Source organism: Sebastes umbrosus, chromosome 10, assembly GCF_015220745.1.
Source record: "Sebastes umbrosus isolate fSebUmb1 chromosome 10, fSebUmb1.pri, whole genome shotgun sequence".
NCBI classification, from domain to species: domain Eukaryota; kingdom Metazoa; phylum Chordata; class Actinopteri; order Perciformes; family Sebastidae; genus Sebastes; species Sebastes umbrosus.
In genome coordinates this window covers 23,443,520-23,462,609 of record NC_051278.1, presented here as the reverse complement: position 1 = coordinate 23,462,609, position 19,090 = coordinate 23,443,520, and the positions used below count along the sequence as shown (strand labels likewise).

The following is a 19,090-nucleotide window of genomic DNA, read 5'->3' as shown; positions in this document are numbered from 1 at the left end:
TTGCCCACCCCTACCTGAACATTATACAAAACACACACAAACAGAATTTGAACATGAGTAAAATATGGTCTACAACTATGACTATCCTCTAATGCCATAAAAAAAGTGCCAGTGTTGATATGAATTTGTTTGAGTAACAGAATTCTGCATCCTTGCTGTGTTGAACCGTTGCTCCAAAAGTAAAAGTGTATAATCAGGGAAAGGAAGATGTCACTGATAGTATGTAAGTGCTTGTAGGTGTATTCCTCCAAACATGTAATAGTTGTATTTACTTTTACAGGGGTTATATTTATGTTGATGTCAGTAATTTGACACAAATTTGTATTCTATGTGCCAACAAGACTAGGAGCGTCTTAGCAGTTCTGTGAGGTTGTACTAGATGGGAAAGTATTGTAGAAATTACAGTGTTGAGAAGATGCTACTGATGAAAAGTCAGGGGATGGCCAAAGTTGTTACAATTCATCCTCTTGGAACTGTGGATGTCTGTATAAAATGTCACGGCAATCCATCTAACAGCTGTCAAGACATCTGATCTGATTCCCATCGGGTCAAATGCTAACAAAAGCTTTATCATCTGCAGATCAGTGTTCCATCATAATGTCGGCTGACAAAAATCATTGGCAGAAAGTGTCAACAGCACGAGTGGCCATGTCCTTCTTATGACAGCATAGTTTATCAACACGTTCTCATCCCAACTCCTCATATACTGACGCTTTGTCATGCCCCTTGGCGTCACTTTATTTTTGGCATCAAAACCACTATAGTTACCCTTGGCGTCACTTGCCTCTGCTGAATTATTTTTTATCCCCGGTGGGGAAAAATGCACTCCCCCCTAAACGTGATTAATGCTACTTCACCAATAGAAATAAAGATATTTTTAAAACATATCTGAGTAAAGTGCTGCAACATGAGAACTGTCTAGTATAGTGCAAACACTATCACCCACTATCTCTTGTAGAGATGTGGGTGAAAGAGGGGTGACACGCACATATGACCAGGAAAGCTGAAAAAGAAGATTGAATCCGGCATCAAAACTGACTGTTTTCTTAGTCTGACAAGTAGGCATATACTGTAGCCCAGACAGCACATTGTGCTTTTTGCATTTTGAGATTATTTTCTAATGAAGTTGAATAAAAAAAGTATTTTGGCATGCCTGGACAAGTGGAGCTATCTATGTTACTAAAAGGGGGATTTAATTCTGGCATGTTAAAATAGCATTTAACCTTTTGTTTGGTTGTGTATGATTACATCCCTTATGTGTCTGCATGAGAAAGGCAAGAAGGGTGAAAATATTGTGCTACTTGATGAATTAAATTAGAAAAATTGATTAAAATATCCATGCAAATGCAGTGGTTAAGTTCAAGTTATGAAATTATTTTATTAAAGTTCACAATTTTTCTATTAATGTTACTTCACCAGCTACAAGAAATAGCCTAACAGGCTTCATAGATTCTAGGCCCACTGTGGTTCGAGATTTATTTTCATAAATCGCACCCTACTTAAAACTACTACGTTTGTAAAGTGAAAATGAAACTGAACGTTGTGAACACGAGTGAACAGCTGATTGTAACGTGAAAGTGAAACTTAACGCGTGGCACACAAACAGCGGTCTCCTGGACGAAAGCCCTGTGTTTGTTGTATGATTTGGATGATCTACCAGATCGATCACGCCACTTTTAACTCTCTGACAACTAAAAAGCCTTACAGTAGGGTGAGCAACAACTTGAACAACATTTGAACAGCAATCAACATTTGAAAATACTTGTTTTACATTTAGGGTAGAGCTATTGTTCCAAGTGATTCTGCTTTTTATGTAATGGGATGGTTTTTGGCATTTTCCTTGAACAAGGAGCTATTTATAAATATTAGAGTGCACTTTGCAGAGTTTGCTGCAGCGTATTAAAGCAGAAGTGGGCTTCATGTGGAATATAATATAGCTTATCATTTTCTTGGAGAAAACACTGCTGTATCCAGTTGGCAATACCTTCTAACTTCCTAACTAAAGTAATACTATATTTGTGTTTAATTTACCTGGATGGTTGATGACATTTTCACTGCATACCAACAAGAGAATCCTCATTATCTTTGCTTAAATGTACTAATTTTGTTGTGACAGCAGTAACATTAATATTGTCTACTCATGTATGAGTAGAATATACTATTATACTATATTGTGTAAATCAATAATAAAAGAAAAGCTGGGTATGTCTTTATGCATTATGTAAGTTTATATTCATACGCATAAAAACATAGCTGCTAATCTGTGCTGTTTCTCTACAGCATCCTTCTAGTCATCCATCTCTAGTCGAAAAATCCATTTTGTTGATCTTTTCACAGGGTCAAAGTATTTCTTAAAAATCATTATTTGTTATCAGTGACTTTTCAGCAATCGACCTGTTTCACTCTGCTTCTACAATTCTTACATGAGTTTGAGAGAATTTAAGTCATCACATCAATTATTAATTTAAAAGTTGGCTGCAAGTTTTAGCCACATAATATTATCCAATATATTATTTTATTTCTTTGGTTTATGCTGTGTTTATGGTCTTTTTATTTTTAGAAAAATACTATATAAAGGAACACTGACTAATATTGGTCTTTATTGTGCTCTTTATTTATTTTTTCTTTAGACATCCACTGCTACTGTGAACATCGTCGTCACTGATGTCAACGATAATGACCCTGAGTTTGACCTCGCCATACTCACTAATTTTACCGTACGAGAAGAAGAGGCCAATTTGTTTGTCGGAGAAGTCCTGGTAAGTACGATGTCTTGTTCTTTTGAAATTAATAAGCTGCTGTTTTCACCAACATCCACATACTTTTTTATCCTTCTGCAGTAGATCAAATGTGTTCTTTCCACTGTTGTATATCCACATGCCGTCCCTCATAAATTGCACTGACCACTGAGTCACAACTGTGCCTCAGTCCTCATTGTCGTCGTCCATTTAACAATTACCTGGCATTTTCCAACATGGCCAATGTTGTTGGACAGATTTGTCACCCAGAGCTGCATCCCTGTTGACTGGCTTGGTTCAGCACCACTGAACAGCCAGGCTTTTCTAATTACTGTTGTAGATTAATTGGCCCGATGTTTGTCAGCGGATTAATCATGGCATAATGACAGGAGACATCTTCTGCACATACAGTACATGCTTACAAAGTGACAGATGAGGCGATACAATCCAGGGGTCTTGGTCTTTTATTGCCTGTATTTCTCTGTTCTTTCAAACATAATGGAGTCCCCAAATCCCCACATTTCTTCCCAATTCACTGTTTTGAAACTCAATACAGTTCAAAGTAAAGTTTCAAAACAGTGAACCAAGAGACATTTGGGGGGATTTGCGTGGGGGTTTGGGCAATATTACAGAATCAGTCTGTATCTTTATATTGTAAAAAAGAGTTTGGTCTGAGTTTGGAAGTTGTCTCTGCTCTTTGATGCAGGTTCACAATATCAGCAAAACTAGAACAATCATGGTCCACAGTGAGATAATTAAGAAATAACTTTGATAATAAATGACTGTAATTAGTTTGATAATGAGTTACCCAATCTAATGAACATGTGCAGTAGATTGGGTAATTCTTGAGTTAGTGAGTTGCACTGCTATTTTATGCATCAATGTGTCTTGGACAAGACAATAGCTCTCCACATTTGGTTTGTAATTTCACAACGCTTTCTGTATCTCCAAGATATCTTCATCTTCATTTTAGGTAGACACTAAAGTCAGGGTTTCCATTACCATATCATAATGGGAATAGCGCCGATCCACCTTAACACCCGACCTTAAGCGAGCCTGAGCCAAAGTTGTGCCTAACTTTGGGGCTAACCCCTTCAGTAAACACAGTGTGGCAAGCAAGACACGGGAGCTTGGCTTGTGTCTTGAGGAGTTGCAGCATTTATTCACCGACAGCCTAAACCGTACACACACTGCACCGCTACACCATACTGTTATCTTCATACTCGCCGTCAGTCCGTCACAGACACGCTCCCTCACTCTCTCTCTCTGTCTCTGTCTCTCTGTCTGTACCGCACACCGACACTCGCTAACATTAAGCACACAACCTATGCAGTTATTCCTTAAAGGAGTTTGCTACTTGTACACAACACATTCTAGTTTAAAAGACATCTTAAAAATTTAGATTGACACAAGCCCGACGGGGTGTCAATTCAGGCCTGGTGGGCTGCCAGGCTTGCAATATGCTGCCGGAAACCCTGAAAGTGTTTGTGGGTTTACATTTTTAGCAATAGGAAAGTTCAAATATTTTTGTGATCACTTCAAAAATCCCCTTTAATTCGAGTATTTGTTTCTGGAATTTTTCAATCCCCTGTCATGTCCTTGTAATTGCTTATGCTAACAATACATTTGCCAAGGGTAAACAGGCACTCTCATATGAGTCACATTAGCCGCCTTTCAGGATGTATACTTTTAACATTAGCTATCCCATTACACTTTTCAGGGGGTAATAAAATAGACCACCAGAAAATGTTGCGAGTTTATGAACTGTGAAATAAGACAAAAGGACATGTGAAGGAAGCTTGGTGTTTGAATGAGGTAAAGCTAACTCCTAAGTCTTTCCTCACAAATGCAGCCAGCAGCTAGATTAGGGTTTAGCCCACCCTACCGTCTCTCTCTCTGTCCTGCCTCGGAAGGTTTTCTCAGCTGGCACCTTGCCAACTTGAGCTGAGGCTGTGCCTTTCTGACTGAAAGAAAAGTACATTAAAGTACTTGGCTCAACACAATCCTGCTCTCCATGCACATGCTCATAGAGAGGCTACAGCTTAGCCTGTTGTAGCTGATCAAGAAGGGATGGAGGCCTTTTTTTTTGATGCAACACTTTTTTCATAAAACCTCAGGTAATAAACACAATCTCTCAAACACAGGTTACATATTGTAGACACAAAGTATGAATTTCATGATCCTCCAATGTATTAGATCAGTCATTCCCAAAGTCTGGGTTGGGACCTAAGGTGGGTTGGAAAAGATTTTATTTGGGTCGCCAAATAAATGTGCAGAATTTCTTCCTAGTCTTTTATTTAACGTTTATATATGCAGTACACCTTTAAGCCACATGAAGGAGCCTGAATGTTGGTATTGTTCTGATAATGCAGCCTTCTTATAACATTAATCTAATATGAAAGGCCAGCGTACATTCTGTTTGCTTTACTGATGAGAGGAGAAAAATGGTAGCCCGTTAACTCCGCTTAAATGCATTAAGTTGGTCTCATTTATAAAGCATTTAACATGTGTATTTTATTCAATAACACAGGCATAAAACAAAAAACAAAGTTGTGATTTATTAAACACGTCTCTCTTCAAAATAGCTGGTTTACCTATTCAAGATGATGGTGATGTGGAAATAGCAGTAAAAATGGTCAAGTGAATTGGATTGCGATGGTTTAATTTAATTTTTAAAAGTGGATTCCCAGTAAAAAAAGTTTGGGAAACACTGGATTAGATAATATGAAATAATAATAATATATAGAGTTGGAGATGCCGTTTTCACCTTTTTGTCACATTAGGAGGTTGCTGATGGTTGACTGTAGACACCTTTCTTTTGTCTGAATTGTTATGCTGCGTTTTGGCAAAATCCTGCAAGACCGTAGGATTCCTCACTGTAGCTACGCAGACGACACCCAGATTTACTTTGCTCATAAACCAAAAGACTGTGCTCATATAGACTTATTGGGTCAGTGCTAAGAATAAGTAAACAAGTTGATGGGATTTCAGTTACAGAACGAAAAAACAGAGGTAACATTTCTATATAAGAAATGTATATAATTCTTTATATCAACAAGGAGGAAAAGTTATTGCTCACTTTTATTCTTTGGGCGATAAAGACCAAATATCAAGCACCAAATAACCCAAAAGTTTTTTTGTCATCCAAAACACATAGCAAGAATTAGAGGTTCCACATCCTCATTAATGCCTTCAGCCCATGCTGGATGGATGGCTGCTGTATTCTGCTATCTGGTCTTTCAACCACTCAACTGCTGCTAACAAGAGTCAGGAGTACATTATGCCTACTCTTGAATCTTTATACTGGCTTCCAGGTCCGGTAGTCATAAAATAGATTTTAGAGCTGTTATTATTTTAAAAATCACTTCATGACTTATGTCATAAATACATTTTTTATATGCTTGAAGAATGTAAATCCAGTAGGTTCCTTAAACCTTTAAGAAGCAGTCATATAGCAGTGCCTCGAGTCAGAAACAAATGTGGTGAAGCTGTTTTCAGCTTCTATCCTGCACACCGATGAAAACTTGCCGAACTTTAGCCACTTTCAAATCTAAATAAAAAAACTATGCTTTTCTCTGTCTACATAATAATTTACTACTACTTTAGAACTCTGCTATAACTCTACGATCCCTTTGTTTATTCATTTATATCTTTATTTAATTTTTTTCCTATTTCAATTTATTTTCATTTTCATTTTCCATTTTCATTGACATTGTTGTGTAAATGGATTTTTATGCCTTTTGTAAAGCACTTTGAGTTGCCTCGGTTTAAAAGGTGCAGTAGAAAAGGGTAAGTCTTTTAATTAAATCAGAAATTCTTTGGCTAAAACATAGATTTAGAAAAAGACATTTTCCTCGTTTTTCATGTGCTTCAAGGAGCACATCCTTGTCTTCTAAGAGATCATGCTCATTAAACAGTATTTGAGGAGATAATGCCCTTCAGGATGAGGCTTCAAAATAGGATAACACTTGGGCAGCATAGATAACACAATTGTTAAGTGTCTTTGTAATCGGTTGTGAAGTGTTATTGTCTTTCTCTAAAATGTTATGTGTAGTTAACAGGCAAGGTGCAAGGCCTGGCAGACTACTCATACTCATATAATAGCTTTAGGCTCATGACCCTGTGAGACACAAGGGATCGCGGGCGATCCCTACTAACATTACTGTCTTTAACAGTTTTAAAGTTAGAGTGAAGATACCGATAGTATATGAAACTAGAAAACCTAAGATATCCATTGGTACCAACCATGTGATGCTGGCTTGTCGGGAAGGAGGTTAATCTGAATGAAAATGTGTTCTATGGGTACCCATGAGTCCCCCCTTTATAGACATGCCAACTTTATGCTAATCCTATGCAGTTTTGGGCACTTCTAGGTTAATCACAGCCTCATGAAACTTTACAACCACAAACTAAAGACCTAGGGCATCCAGAGAATGGATGGCTTTCCTAGGTAGATTGATAATAAGGGGGTTTCTGAGCAGTTTACACAACAGAAGTGCTCGCCATGCTTCCATCCATCATTTTTCCTATTGGGCTGCACAGTGGTGCAGTGGTTATCACTCGCGCCTCACAGCTAGTGGGTCGCAGGTTCTAATCCGGCTTGGGGACCTTCTGTGCGGAGTTTGCCTGTTCTCCCCGTGTTTTCTCCGGGTACTCCGGTGTCCTCCCACAGTCCAAAGAATTGTTGACTCTAAAATTGCCCGTAGGTGTGAATGTGAGAGTGGATGGTTGTCTGTCTCTATGTGTAAGCCGATGGACTGCGATGGACTGGCGACCTGTCCAGGGTGTACCCCGCCTTCGCCCAATGTCGGCTGGGATCAGCTCCAGCTCTGGTATTCTGAGGGATTTTTGATCAATTTGATCTATTTTCAAGTCGTAACAAAATGGTTAAATTTAGTACCAAATCTGTGTAACTAACTACGAGACGTGATACTGCATGAGAATGGCCATCATATACTTCTCTTATAATGTTCTAAGCCCTTATACACTTTCACAATTTTTTTAAATTAATTAATTATTTCATGTTAATTTCTGATTTATGACTAGAACAACTTGACACACAGTGCTTAGCTGCACCTCAAATTAAGCTTTCAGATGATGTACACCACTTCTATGTGACATCTACTGTTGACCTGCTATCTCTCCCTGAAGACCCCATGTAACCCCTTAAAAAAGACAAAAATTGATCTAAGTGGGTTTCTTTGGGTTAATAAATTACCCCGTTTCAGCCATGAAGACATGTGGCATTTAATATACCAATAACTGTTATGTATAAAAGTACCCCCCTTTGTCACATTTTCCCATTTCTTAACTCTCACTTAGCCTCAGTAAATCATCAACGAGGTGCACAGCAGTCAAGAAAGATATGATGTTGAAATGTAGAGGGAGAAACGTCAGGTCTTTTTTTATTTAAAAAAACTCTACAATCTAAGGTTCCAACAAAGAACGAAGAGGCCAGTTGTTGAATATTAGATCTGTCGAGTTCATACACCGGGAGTCACACACGCCAGAAAATGGGAAAAGCAAAAAGTTGTAGAGCCAAAGCATCGCCGTCACTTAAAGTACACCACTTCAGTATTTTTCTATGTTTCATCACCCGGCCTGATGGGCTGACAAATGTTCTGTAACTGCCAGCTCTCTTTCCGCGGGTCTGAATAACATCTTGTAATGTGAATATTTGTTTTGGAGCTTTGTGTGCAAGTGTCTTTACAGTTAGTTTTATTGAACAAATGTTGTCAGAACACTACCCTGGCTACAGCTCACTGTCACATGACACGCTAAGTAAAAGTCAAGAGGCAGATGAAGGAATGGATGAGATACAGACTGCTTGATATAAGCTTCTATTTTTGTCTTGATTGTTTCACATTTAAATGTGATGTGTTACTGTAAAATCAGTTCAGTTTGTTCCTGTTGCGCCTTTAGTTTCCCTGCAGAGAGGGAGTTATTACGCAGTCAACCACAAGGCTCCAGGCAATTGCCAACGGTGAAGATGACTGCAGTGCAAATGCATAATGCTATTAAGTAGCTTAATGCTAGCCCTAAAGCGTTTTGGATTATCGTTCCAGTAATTGGAACCGGTTCCCACCTGTTCTTATTTTTACACACACTCACAGAGACTGGGGATGATTTACTAGGTTATCACAATTGACAGCATTGCTATTGTGCTAATTGAGTCATTTGTGCTGTGACTGACAAATCCCACAGCATACCAGCCCATTCTGTGCGCTCACAGCGGGGAGCCATAATCTGAACGCGCAGATGACCGGAGGACAAATTGATTAGCATTCGTGTTAGACACATCATGGAAGCATCATGTAGAATTGTTGCTAATTGGAGAGGCGGTTGAGCTTAATGCCGTTTATTTTCCGCCGAGCAGATTCCTTGATAAAGTGAGTTTGACGGTTTTATCTTTGCTCCTAACTGAAAACATTTGCAAGCATTGACATCATGCATTTCACTTGGTTAACACGCAATGCAGTTATCACACCTATTTGTTTGGTTTTAAGAGGCTGACAACTTAATTCTATGTTTGAATATACTGTGCCCGGGGTGTAACGAGAAAACTACATTTTTAGGTTTTAACATTAATCATCAAAAGCGAGATGAATTTGCTCGTTTTGTAAATGCAACAAGTAAAAAAACACTGGAACGAGGCAGGCAGCATACAAACAGACACATTTTCTCAGCTACTATATATTGGAGGACTGCGTGTGTCTGTTTTTTTTTAAGACTGCAGCCACCTGCTCAAGCAATCACCCGCACCTGCAGGATGTTCCTCCGCTCCCACAATAGATTTACCGAACGTGCCCACCAGCTCACAATCCAAAGTCCGTGCCAGTTACCATCACTTCCTGATTGAAAAACCATGTGAAAGATTGGTACACAAGCTGTTACAGCGTTAGGAAGACGATGAGCTATGATTTAGATCCAACTAGTCAGAAAGTAGCCAAATAATTTTATGCTAATAATTTGGGCGAACAGACCGGTGGCTTCACAGTCTCCAACAAGGCCAAGGCATCACAACGTGACCGCCCGTGTTTGTTATGTCTGCCAGCATCTGCTGCGGGCCGCGTGGGACCTGACCTGATCTGCACAGACCTTTATAATACATACAGTCTGATATGCGTATTTGTTATTTGACTTTATTGGCTGTGAATTAATTGGATTACACCCCTTACAAGGCAAGGAGCAGTGTGAATGTTTGTTATGTAATCACTGGAGAGAAGTGGTGATCCGTATGCACATATTGACATGATGTGCTTTAGTCTGTTTTGCAAAGGCTTAATGCCGAGGTCCAATTTTTAGCCTTGGCTTTGAGTATTTGTCAGACACTCCGTGTAAAACAAATTGGTCTTGGCTTTTAGCAACCATATGTGTATCCTCCTCCCTATTCAACTGTTCCTCTTTTTTCCCTCTTTGTGCTGCCTTGTCCTTACTTGCACTGATAAAATATTGCCAAACAGACAGACGAAATGTGGCTTGATCTCCCTCTTTTTTTTCTTTTCCTTTCCTCCTTCCTCTCTCTCAATTACAACAAAGAATTACCACCACACAGGAGACCGTTGAAGTATGAACACACACACACATATTAACACAGGCGTAATAATGACCTTCATATCCACATAGGAATTAAAATGCTTAAAGCAGATAACTAATTTCAACCCTCCAGGATCATCACAGTAGTGTAGTGTGTTATTGAACTCTTTTAATTAATTAAAAGAATGACGTGTATCTTACTAAAGGGTGGTTGAGCATTCAAGGATTTCCTTTTGAGTTTGCATGAAAAAGGGTTCAGGCCTTTTGAACTCAACAACAAATGATTACTAATATGAGTCTGTGACAAAGACTCTAATCTCAATATGAAGAACAGGAAACGGGACTCAAACACATGACAGTTGTTTTCGCTCGGTTGCAGGCAGCGCTCTAGCTTACATGGCTTTGTGCTTAAAGCCTCTGTAAATATTGAAGGCGTTGAGATAAAGCCAGACTCTAATGGATCATGTAATGGATCACGTCAAACTCACAACAGCTGTTTGCTTAAAGGGGAAATACCTCTGCATTTCAGTTTTAAAATGTCTTATTCCTATGCTGCGTTGCAGTGAATATTTATCTCTCTCTGTTATTATTGATGTATGTAAATGGATTCTCAGTGTTTCCCACAGGTTGTCAGTTTAATTCAGGAGAGAAAGGCGGTTTATTGATGACTTTTTATTGACGTTTCGTTTAGCGAGCCCACTAACTGACAGTTTTTTTCAACGTACGCACTCTCTCAGTCCACTGTGAGATAATGGCCATTGCAACATTAGCCGACTATTATGCTTCCATCTGATTATCCAAGCTATATTTCAAGCTTTGTCTCTGTTCATTTTGCGTTGGCACAGACCAATGAATTACGGTCAGTGTAGTTCACCTACATGCTTTGAGAGCTTGGCAGAATTAAATGGTGATTGGTTGAAAACGACATCAGCAAAAGCCGCACATGTCAGACATCAGATCACCCAAAGCGTGTACTATATTCCTACACTGAGTAAACAAATATAAGTATACTTATATTAGGGCTGTCAATTGATTGAAATATTGAATCGCTATTAATCACATGATTGTCCATAGTTAATCATGATGAATCGCAAATTATTCACACATTTTTTATCGGTTCAAGATGCACCTGAAAGGGAGATTTGCATTTAGCATAAAACATATGCTCAAATTGTAACATGGCAAACTGCAGCCCAACAGGAAACAACAGCTGTCAGTGTGCTGACTTGACTAGGACTTGCCCCAAACTGCATGTGATTATCATAAAGTGGGCATGTCTGTAAAGGGGAGACTCGTGGGTACCCATAGAACCCATTTACATTCACCTATCTTGAGGTCAGAGGTCAAGGGACCCCTTTGAAATTGGCATTGCCAGTTTTTCCTCCTCAAAGCGTGACTCTGGAGCGTTATTAACCCATTTCCCGACAAGCTTGCGTGACATTACACCAATGGATTCATTAGGATTTCTAGTTTCATGTGAGGCCAGTGTTTTCACTCTAGCTTTAAAACTGATCCTGCTACAACCTCCGAAAAATCAAATAGTGGCCGGACCTGTTGGATTTTGAATTAAAAATTGCAAGTTTTGTTAATATGTTAAAGAAATTTTTTTTTTTTGCATTAACGTGTTATTATCGCGTTAACTTTGACAGCTCAAATTGATATACTCATAATGGAGCCCTCTGATCATTTACTTTCTCCCCAGGCTACAGATCCAGATTTGGGGGTTAATGGCCAGGTGCGCTACCGGATCGTGAATCATCCAGACTTGTTTCTAATCGGTGCGAACGGCAGCATCTACACAAGAGTGCCTCTTGACCGGGAGCTCAGGAGCCAATATGACCTGGTGGTAGAGGCCTCAGATGGAGCAGTGGATCCACGGCGGACAACCTTGACCATCTCAATCCAGGTTATGGATATCGATGACAACAGCCCGGTCTTCTCCCAGCAAACGTATGTGGTGAGCGTACCCGAGAACAGCCCCGTGGGAACTCTGGTCCTAAAGCTAAGTGTGAGTACTTATGTGTATGTATTTCTTACCAGAGTTTTTTTGTTCTCTCTCCATCCTTAAATGTCTCCCGTCTCCCTTTATATAATGTAGCACGAGCGCTTTAAACAACAGCTGTAGTAACAGGTTTTTAGCATCATTTAACTTCAAGTGCAGGCAATTTAGTGTTTATATGTCGAATGCTTCCAGGCGGAAACATTTACAGAGAAAGAAATGTACAGTATACCGCCTTATATACACAGCAGAGAGAAAAAAAAATGTTCTCCTGTCGCGACAGCTCTTTGGGCATTTCTACACTCAAACAGAATAAGACTTGAAGCTAGATTTTTAAAGTCATAACCAGCCTTTAGTAGTGGATCAATTTTCCATCTGTCCTGGCAAACGTGAATGTAATGCTCCACACATTCTGAAAAACTTTTCAACTTGCTCACGTGTTTTTCTCTGAAGTGAAGCGTAAGGAAAAAACATGTGCATGCAGAGCAAACACAGAGCGGAGGGGCGAGTAATTGCCGGCATATTGTGAGTGACATTTCCCAGCAAGGGATAAAGCAAGACGAGAGGGTAAGAAGCAGGGGGGGTGAGGGTTGAGAACGAGGGGTGTGAGTGACAGTGGCACTGTGACACCATTAATCTCCTTGACAACGTCACCTCAACACTAAACAGATGGGGTGGCTGGCAAGACACCTAAAGAGCAAAAGTGAGATAGACTCTGAGAAAAGGAAGGGATGAGTTCGGTGGCGTGAAACCCGACTGCTTATACCTGAATGTATTTCATCTTTTTTTGTGTATCCAAAATACTGTGTGTGTGGAGGCTGCACCCACACAACAACATGGTTTCCAGCATCCATATACCGCATCTAATCATCTCCTATCGCAGTAGTCTTTGCCAATTCTTTCTACTTTGAGAGTTGTGATTTTATGCAATGAGGACCAACTTAAGCTCCCCTTAGTGGTTTAATTTAATCAGAACTTATTAATGATTGATGTTAGTGTTCCCTGCGGCATAAAAACGCAGAATTAAAATAGAAACATTAATATTCATTGTCCACACCCACAGCGCTTATACGTATATAAATTGATAAGGTTACATGTGGTTCTTCCTCTATCTCTATACATCACCCCACTTTTTCTCCACTCATTTCCTCTGTTTTCTTTAATGTAATACAGTGGAAACTGCTTATAGTGATCAAGTCCGTCTGGGTCACATTGATCACTATAAGCGGATGATTATTATAATTATTGTTGTGCATCATTTCTCATGCAGATTACCATCTAATTGACATTTGTTTATTTCTTACATGAATACAAAGTAATGAAACGGACCGCTTCGCTATTTACTGGCTCGCTGCCGATTCTTCTGCCTTTTCCCTCCATCGAGGGTGAGGCATTGTCATTTTTGGCCGGCTCTGCAGCGCGAACGGAGCCCCGTTCCTCGTTATCTCAATTGGTAGCGGCATGGAGGGAGATATTTTCACTTTTGGGGCATTACGTGACGAGGCATTATTAATCCACTTGACGAGGGCGGCTTCAACCACAGGTGCTTTCCCTGTTCACATTAGTTTTTCATTCAGAAAATTACTTTCCTTTTCCTGTTGTGATATCGATGTGCACGCAGCACAGGTATCCAGCCGGAAAGCAGACGGTCTGCGAGGCACAATATCATGGGAGTAAAGTAGAAAAACAAAACAAAAATTAAATTAGCGTTAGTCTAACGTAGTTTGAAATAGGGCTGGGCAATCTATCGATATTATATAGAGATTTGAGACTAGATATCATCTTAGATTTTAGATATTGTAATATCGTGATATGGCATAAGTGTTGCCTTTTCCTGGTTTTATAGGCTACATAACAATAAAGTGATGTCATTTTCTGAACTTACCAGACTGTTGTAGCTGTTCTATTATTTGTCTTTTACACTTTATATCAACATTACTGAAGATTATTCATCAACAATCTCATTGTGTAAATATTTTGTGAAAGCAGCAAATGGTCAGCCCTACAATATCGTTGCAATATCAATATCAAGGTATTTTGTCAAAAATATTTTGTGATATTTGATTTTCTCCATATCGCCCAGCCCTAGTTTAAAAATGTTTTTCTATATGCTGTCATGTATGAAAAGACCTAAAATGAACACTGTAAGCAGACTACTTTATTACAATATGCAAATTATTTAAACAGCGTTTGTAAAGGAGTGATTCTGTCCCAAGCTTTTTGATCCATACAACCGGTTGATCGATGTAACCGTGATCACTATAAGCGGTTTCCACTGTATAACTGTTTTTCATCCCTCTCCTCTTCCTCCTCGTAGGCGGTGGACTCCGACCTCTTCTCCAACGTCACGTATCGGATCAAGACTGAATCGGCCAGGCAGCTGTTTTCTCTGAACCCCGTCACGGGGGAGTTAGCCGTGCTGCAGACCCTGGACTTTGAGGACCTGGCAGCTATGGGCATGGGGACCTCTTACACTTTCCAGGTGGAAGCTGTCGACCAAGGAGGGGTCACGCCCCCAGGGCTGGCTACCGTCACGGTCCGCATCACGGTAAGAGCCCCCTGGATAGTCAGTCCGCGGCAACCTCTCAGTGATCTATTCTCCCTCCATCTATCCTCATTGTCCCTGAGGAGCAGCAGCAGTGGCAGTGAATATGTGGTGACTCATTAGCGGAGCTTTGCAGCAGTAATACCTCTTCTAAGCCATAGTCCAAAAGGGGATTGTAGACATATTGTACAGTATTGCACCTGCGCTGCTTTTGTGAAGTCAGTTATATTCCAATCAGCGTGAGAGCTGAATGCATCTCCTTTTGTAAAACATGTTGCGGCCTCCCGACCTGGTTGCCCTGGTAGCATCACCGGGACAAAGAGTTTTGAATGATGGATAGATGTTTCTGCCTTGCACACAATGCTATTCACATCTGAATGAGTCATTAGCTTTGTGACAGCAATTATGTCAGGTTTTTCAGGAGCTTGTATTCCCTTTACAACCTTTCAAGAGATTAACAGCTGAATCCCAACGAAAGGATTAGACGCCTTATGTTGTGCTACTATTCATGTGCGTGCACGTTTGTGTGTGTGTTTTTGCTCCGCGAGTAATTCTGTGTGCATTCACAATCATCTCTGTGTATGAATTCAGTCCACCCCTAGTGACTGTCTCGAAGTCTGCGGAATTAAGCTCTCTCTATTACACTGAATAGGAAGTTTATTCTAGCAGGCTCGCTACTGTACGTGGCCTGCCAACCTGTAGAGCGAGTTTGTCCTCTGATAAGGACAAGCTTTGTTGCAGTGTTCGTGCTGTCACCTAGGAACTGCGTTTGATAGGATAAGGCGTTGCACAGCCGCCGATATCAAACCAATGTCTTCTATTTGAAATGGCAGACATGAATTCGAAAGAGCCTAATGGATTCGCGCAGGCTTCTCGGGGACAGGAGTTGGAGCTGATTCAACTGATTCCATTTCCTTCCTCATATAACACCTCCAGAGGGTTATTTGAAGTCGTTTGCGTTTGATTTCCCCTGTATTGTTTTGTTGTTGTCTCTTTCGTCGGATGCCTTGCAGTGATGGATTGAGTGTCCTGCGTGTCTTTTTTTATGTTTCCGAATGAGTCTCCCAATCTCTTTGTTCTATTCTCGTACTTCAGAAATTGTAAGACAGACATCTTGTGTTTGTAAGTATGTGCGTGCATGGATGGAGATATTGTAAAGAGCACATGCATGTTATAAGCAAACACAGGTGTGTCTGTGCTCGCATCCCGCGAACACTTGCAGCACAAGGATCAGGCATTGTTGTTCAAAGTAAGAGGCGGATCATAGATTTTCTGCTAGGAAACACTAAACCTGTGTATAGATCAAAGTGAGGCTGCCCTCCACCACTGAGTTTATAGAACATATACTGTTGCCCATGGCTCAGTCAAAACAGGGCAAGGTAAAGAGAAAAGTCAAGAGAAAAGGAAGATCAGGCTCCAGCAGTTATACTACAGAGATAACCTATTCCTGAGAGATATGTGAATGGCTTACTGAGTTTCCATTCCTCGCAAAGCAAGGGGTTGCACAGTTAACACGATTTCACTTCTTTGCAGGCCCGTGAAATGTTAGAGCTCTACTGTGCATTATTTACAGAGAGAAGATGATTAAAAGCAGTAGTGATGTTAAGTTCCCACATGTTATCTGGGGAACAGTATATCACTGAATCCCAACCAAGGTTTATGTTAGCCGGTATCATGTGTAGTTGTCCGGCAGATTGATTAATCAACAGCCAAAATGTTCGTTGGGAAATATGCCAAATAATTAAATTAATTAATATCATATTAAATAGTCTAATATTCTAAGATATGTTGCCAAGACAACTTAAGTTTATAGGCTACTTGTGTTGTACAAAAGTTTAAATGCCTCCACTCCGCTGTGATTCTAATCCAATTCAGCGAATATCTCCTCACGGTCCGCTGGCTGTCCGTTCTGTATGTGAGCTGAAAAACAAAAAAGCCAATCTTCACACACAGCCAGCTGACTGTGTAAATGCAAAACAAACAAAGTGGCTCGGACCAAGCCACTATAAGGATGATATAAATAATGATTACATCTATATTTCTTATATACATTTTGACTTTTGGATTTTGGACGAGGAGCACGGCGCCGTGCTCGCTGTGAGTGCCTGCATGTTTGAAAGAGAGACAGAGGGGAAGAGAAGGTACGCAATGTTTCGGCAAGGTATTAATGATAATTTGGACGTCAACGACAACACTATTTTGAATTTCACAAAGGCGGGAATCGGACCAACCAGCCTATTACTTTATTTTTTAGACTGCTTCTTTATTTAATTGATTTTCAAGTCATGTCAAATGTAGGCTGTTATATGGTATTTTAAAACATATGTCCGGTAATTGTTTTATATGGCCAGAATTCTGGAATATTAACGGCCATATTGGCCATAAAACTGCTTCATCGCCTAAAGGGGTAGAAAAGACGGGATAAGAGATCACTTTCTCTTCCATTAAACGTCGGATTGTACATCCAAGTAAAACAGAAATGGTTGTCGTCTTAACAAGGCGTAATACATAAGTAAAACATAAGGGTCCTTAAGATTCAAGCTCCATTAACTTGAGATCTCTTGAGAGAATAAAACGGTTATTAAATGAATATTGCTTATAACCATTCGAAGCCTTGACACAATTAACAGCTTTTAGTTCTCATCAGGTACTCTCGAGAGGAATGTGTACATCAGTAAAGATAAACCAAACACAAAGAGAAAATTCATTTGTTATGGATTATTTAATTTCACCGCAGTATTCTGTCAAAATTCAATAAGATGTTGTGATTAATTGCCAATTCATTAACACAAAAAAGAAAAATGTTGTATTGGTTCAATTTAGGCTACACAATGTAGTTTGAGTTTTAATCAGCCAGCCACAATATTTATTTTGATTTTTAATTTAATATTTTAAATCTAGAATATGGATGTATTATTTTCATCTGCAATGGTGCGATTACAGTAAACCGTATATGCATATGTTCATATGGGATCACATTCAGCTCAGATGCAGAGTTCTTAAAGCCTGGGGCATGGTGGATTACTGCAGTGGGAAATTTTGCCTGAATCCACAATAACTCACAGAAAGTGTTGGCTGAAATCAAACAAAGCAGCAGCTGCAAAATCTGCACTGCACAATGTTATTCTTTCTGCATGCAGACAGCATCAGCAAAAGTAGAAGTAGAATGCATTGATAAATGTATTTGACCCTTTTATTGCCAAATCTGATCCGTCAACGAAGGGATATCTGTCTTGCCCGTTCTCTAAAATCTGTTAACCTGCAGCGTAGCTGAACGTTTTGTACTGTGCTGAATCAATCATGTCATATAACTGCAATGTAACCATGGTTACAAATGTCAATAACACCTATATTTATGGCAGAGGTCGCATTAACCAAATATTTTCCTTCATTGACTGAATTTTTTTAATAATGATGGAACAATTTGACGGCCGTCCGTCATTTTGACCAACTGGAGGAGGCCTTGGAGCACGTCTGTGACCATTCGGGTTGTGCCGATGCAGCTGCGCCGCTGGTGCAGAAGAAGCGCATGCTGGGGGATTTCCTCTCGGTGAAGCGAGTGCTCGCAGGATCGGGAAATCCCTCGTTCAGAGAGTCTGGTAATTCCAGTCTCCAGTGTGGCAGCAGAGCGCGGGTTCAGCCCTCAGAACAAAATGAAACGGCCGTGAAAATTCGTCTGTCCGAGGCAAAGATTACAGGAAAAAAAATCACTCGTCTTGCTTCATGTGTGTTGACACGAAAAGAGACCGCACGGTCGGTGTTGTGTCTGTTCATCTTTTCTCTCTGTGACTTTATAAATGCATAATCTATAAGCTTGTTCTGTATATTAATTATTAAAAAACACACACACGCACACAGCGAGCGCCGCCGCCATGTGTGTGCTGCTGTGAGTCAGTCATTTATGAAAAAAAGATAGAGCTATGTATGAACACTGGATCCGCAGAACGGACAGATAGCGGACCGTGATGAGATATTCGCTGAATTTGACAAAAGTGTATCCAGGGCCAGCTCTAGCCCTTGTGGTGCCATCTGCGAAATTCGGATTTGGAGACCCTCCCTTGCCGCTCTAGGATTAGGGTTCAACCCCCTGAACCCTAACCCTAGCCCCGTAAACCACTACCATACCACACATCAGACATCACAGTGGTTTTAAGACAAAAATTACGATTTTTATTTTCATAAATAACTGTATTTATTGTAATATAAATAAACAATTGGTCTCCGATGTTGTTGGCTTAAAAGTGTTTAGACAAGTTCACTACGAGTGTTACA

The 19,090-nt window shown here is 40.0% G+C and overlaps 1 protein-coding gene across 10 annotated transcripts in view; it reads left to right on the top strand.

Moving 5' to 3' along the window:
• LOC119495340 (protocadherin-15-like) overlaps nucleotides 1-19,090 on the top strand; it is a 306,048-nt gene that overhangs the window by 200,402 nt on the left and 86,556 nt on the right. For all 10 annotated transcript variants that reach the window (XR_005208451.1, XR_005208452.1, XM_037781707.1 and 7 more), the window contains 3 exons: nucleotides 2,631-2,759; nucleotides 11,977-12,282; nucleotides 14,591-14,821. Coding sequence is in view for 8 of the 10 variants with exons in the window: in XM_037781707.1 (XP_037637635.1) it covers nucleotides 2,631-2,759; nucleotides 11,977-12,282; nucleotides 14,591-14,821 (666 nt within the window). In the remaining 2 variants the exon portion in view is untranslated. The remainder of the gene's footprint in view (nucleotides 1-2,630; nucleotides 2,760-11,976; nucleotides 12,283-14,590; nucleotides 14,822-19,090) is intronic.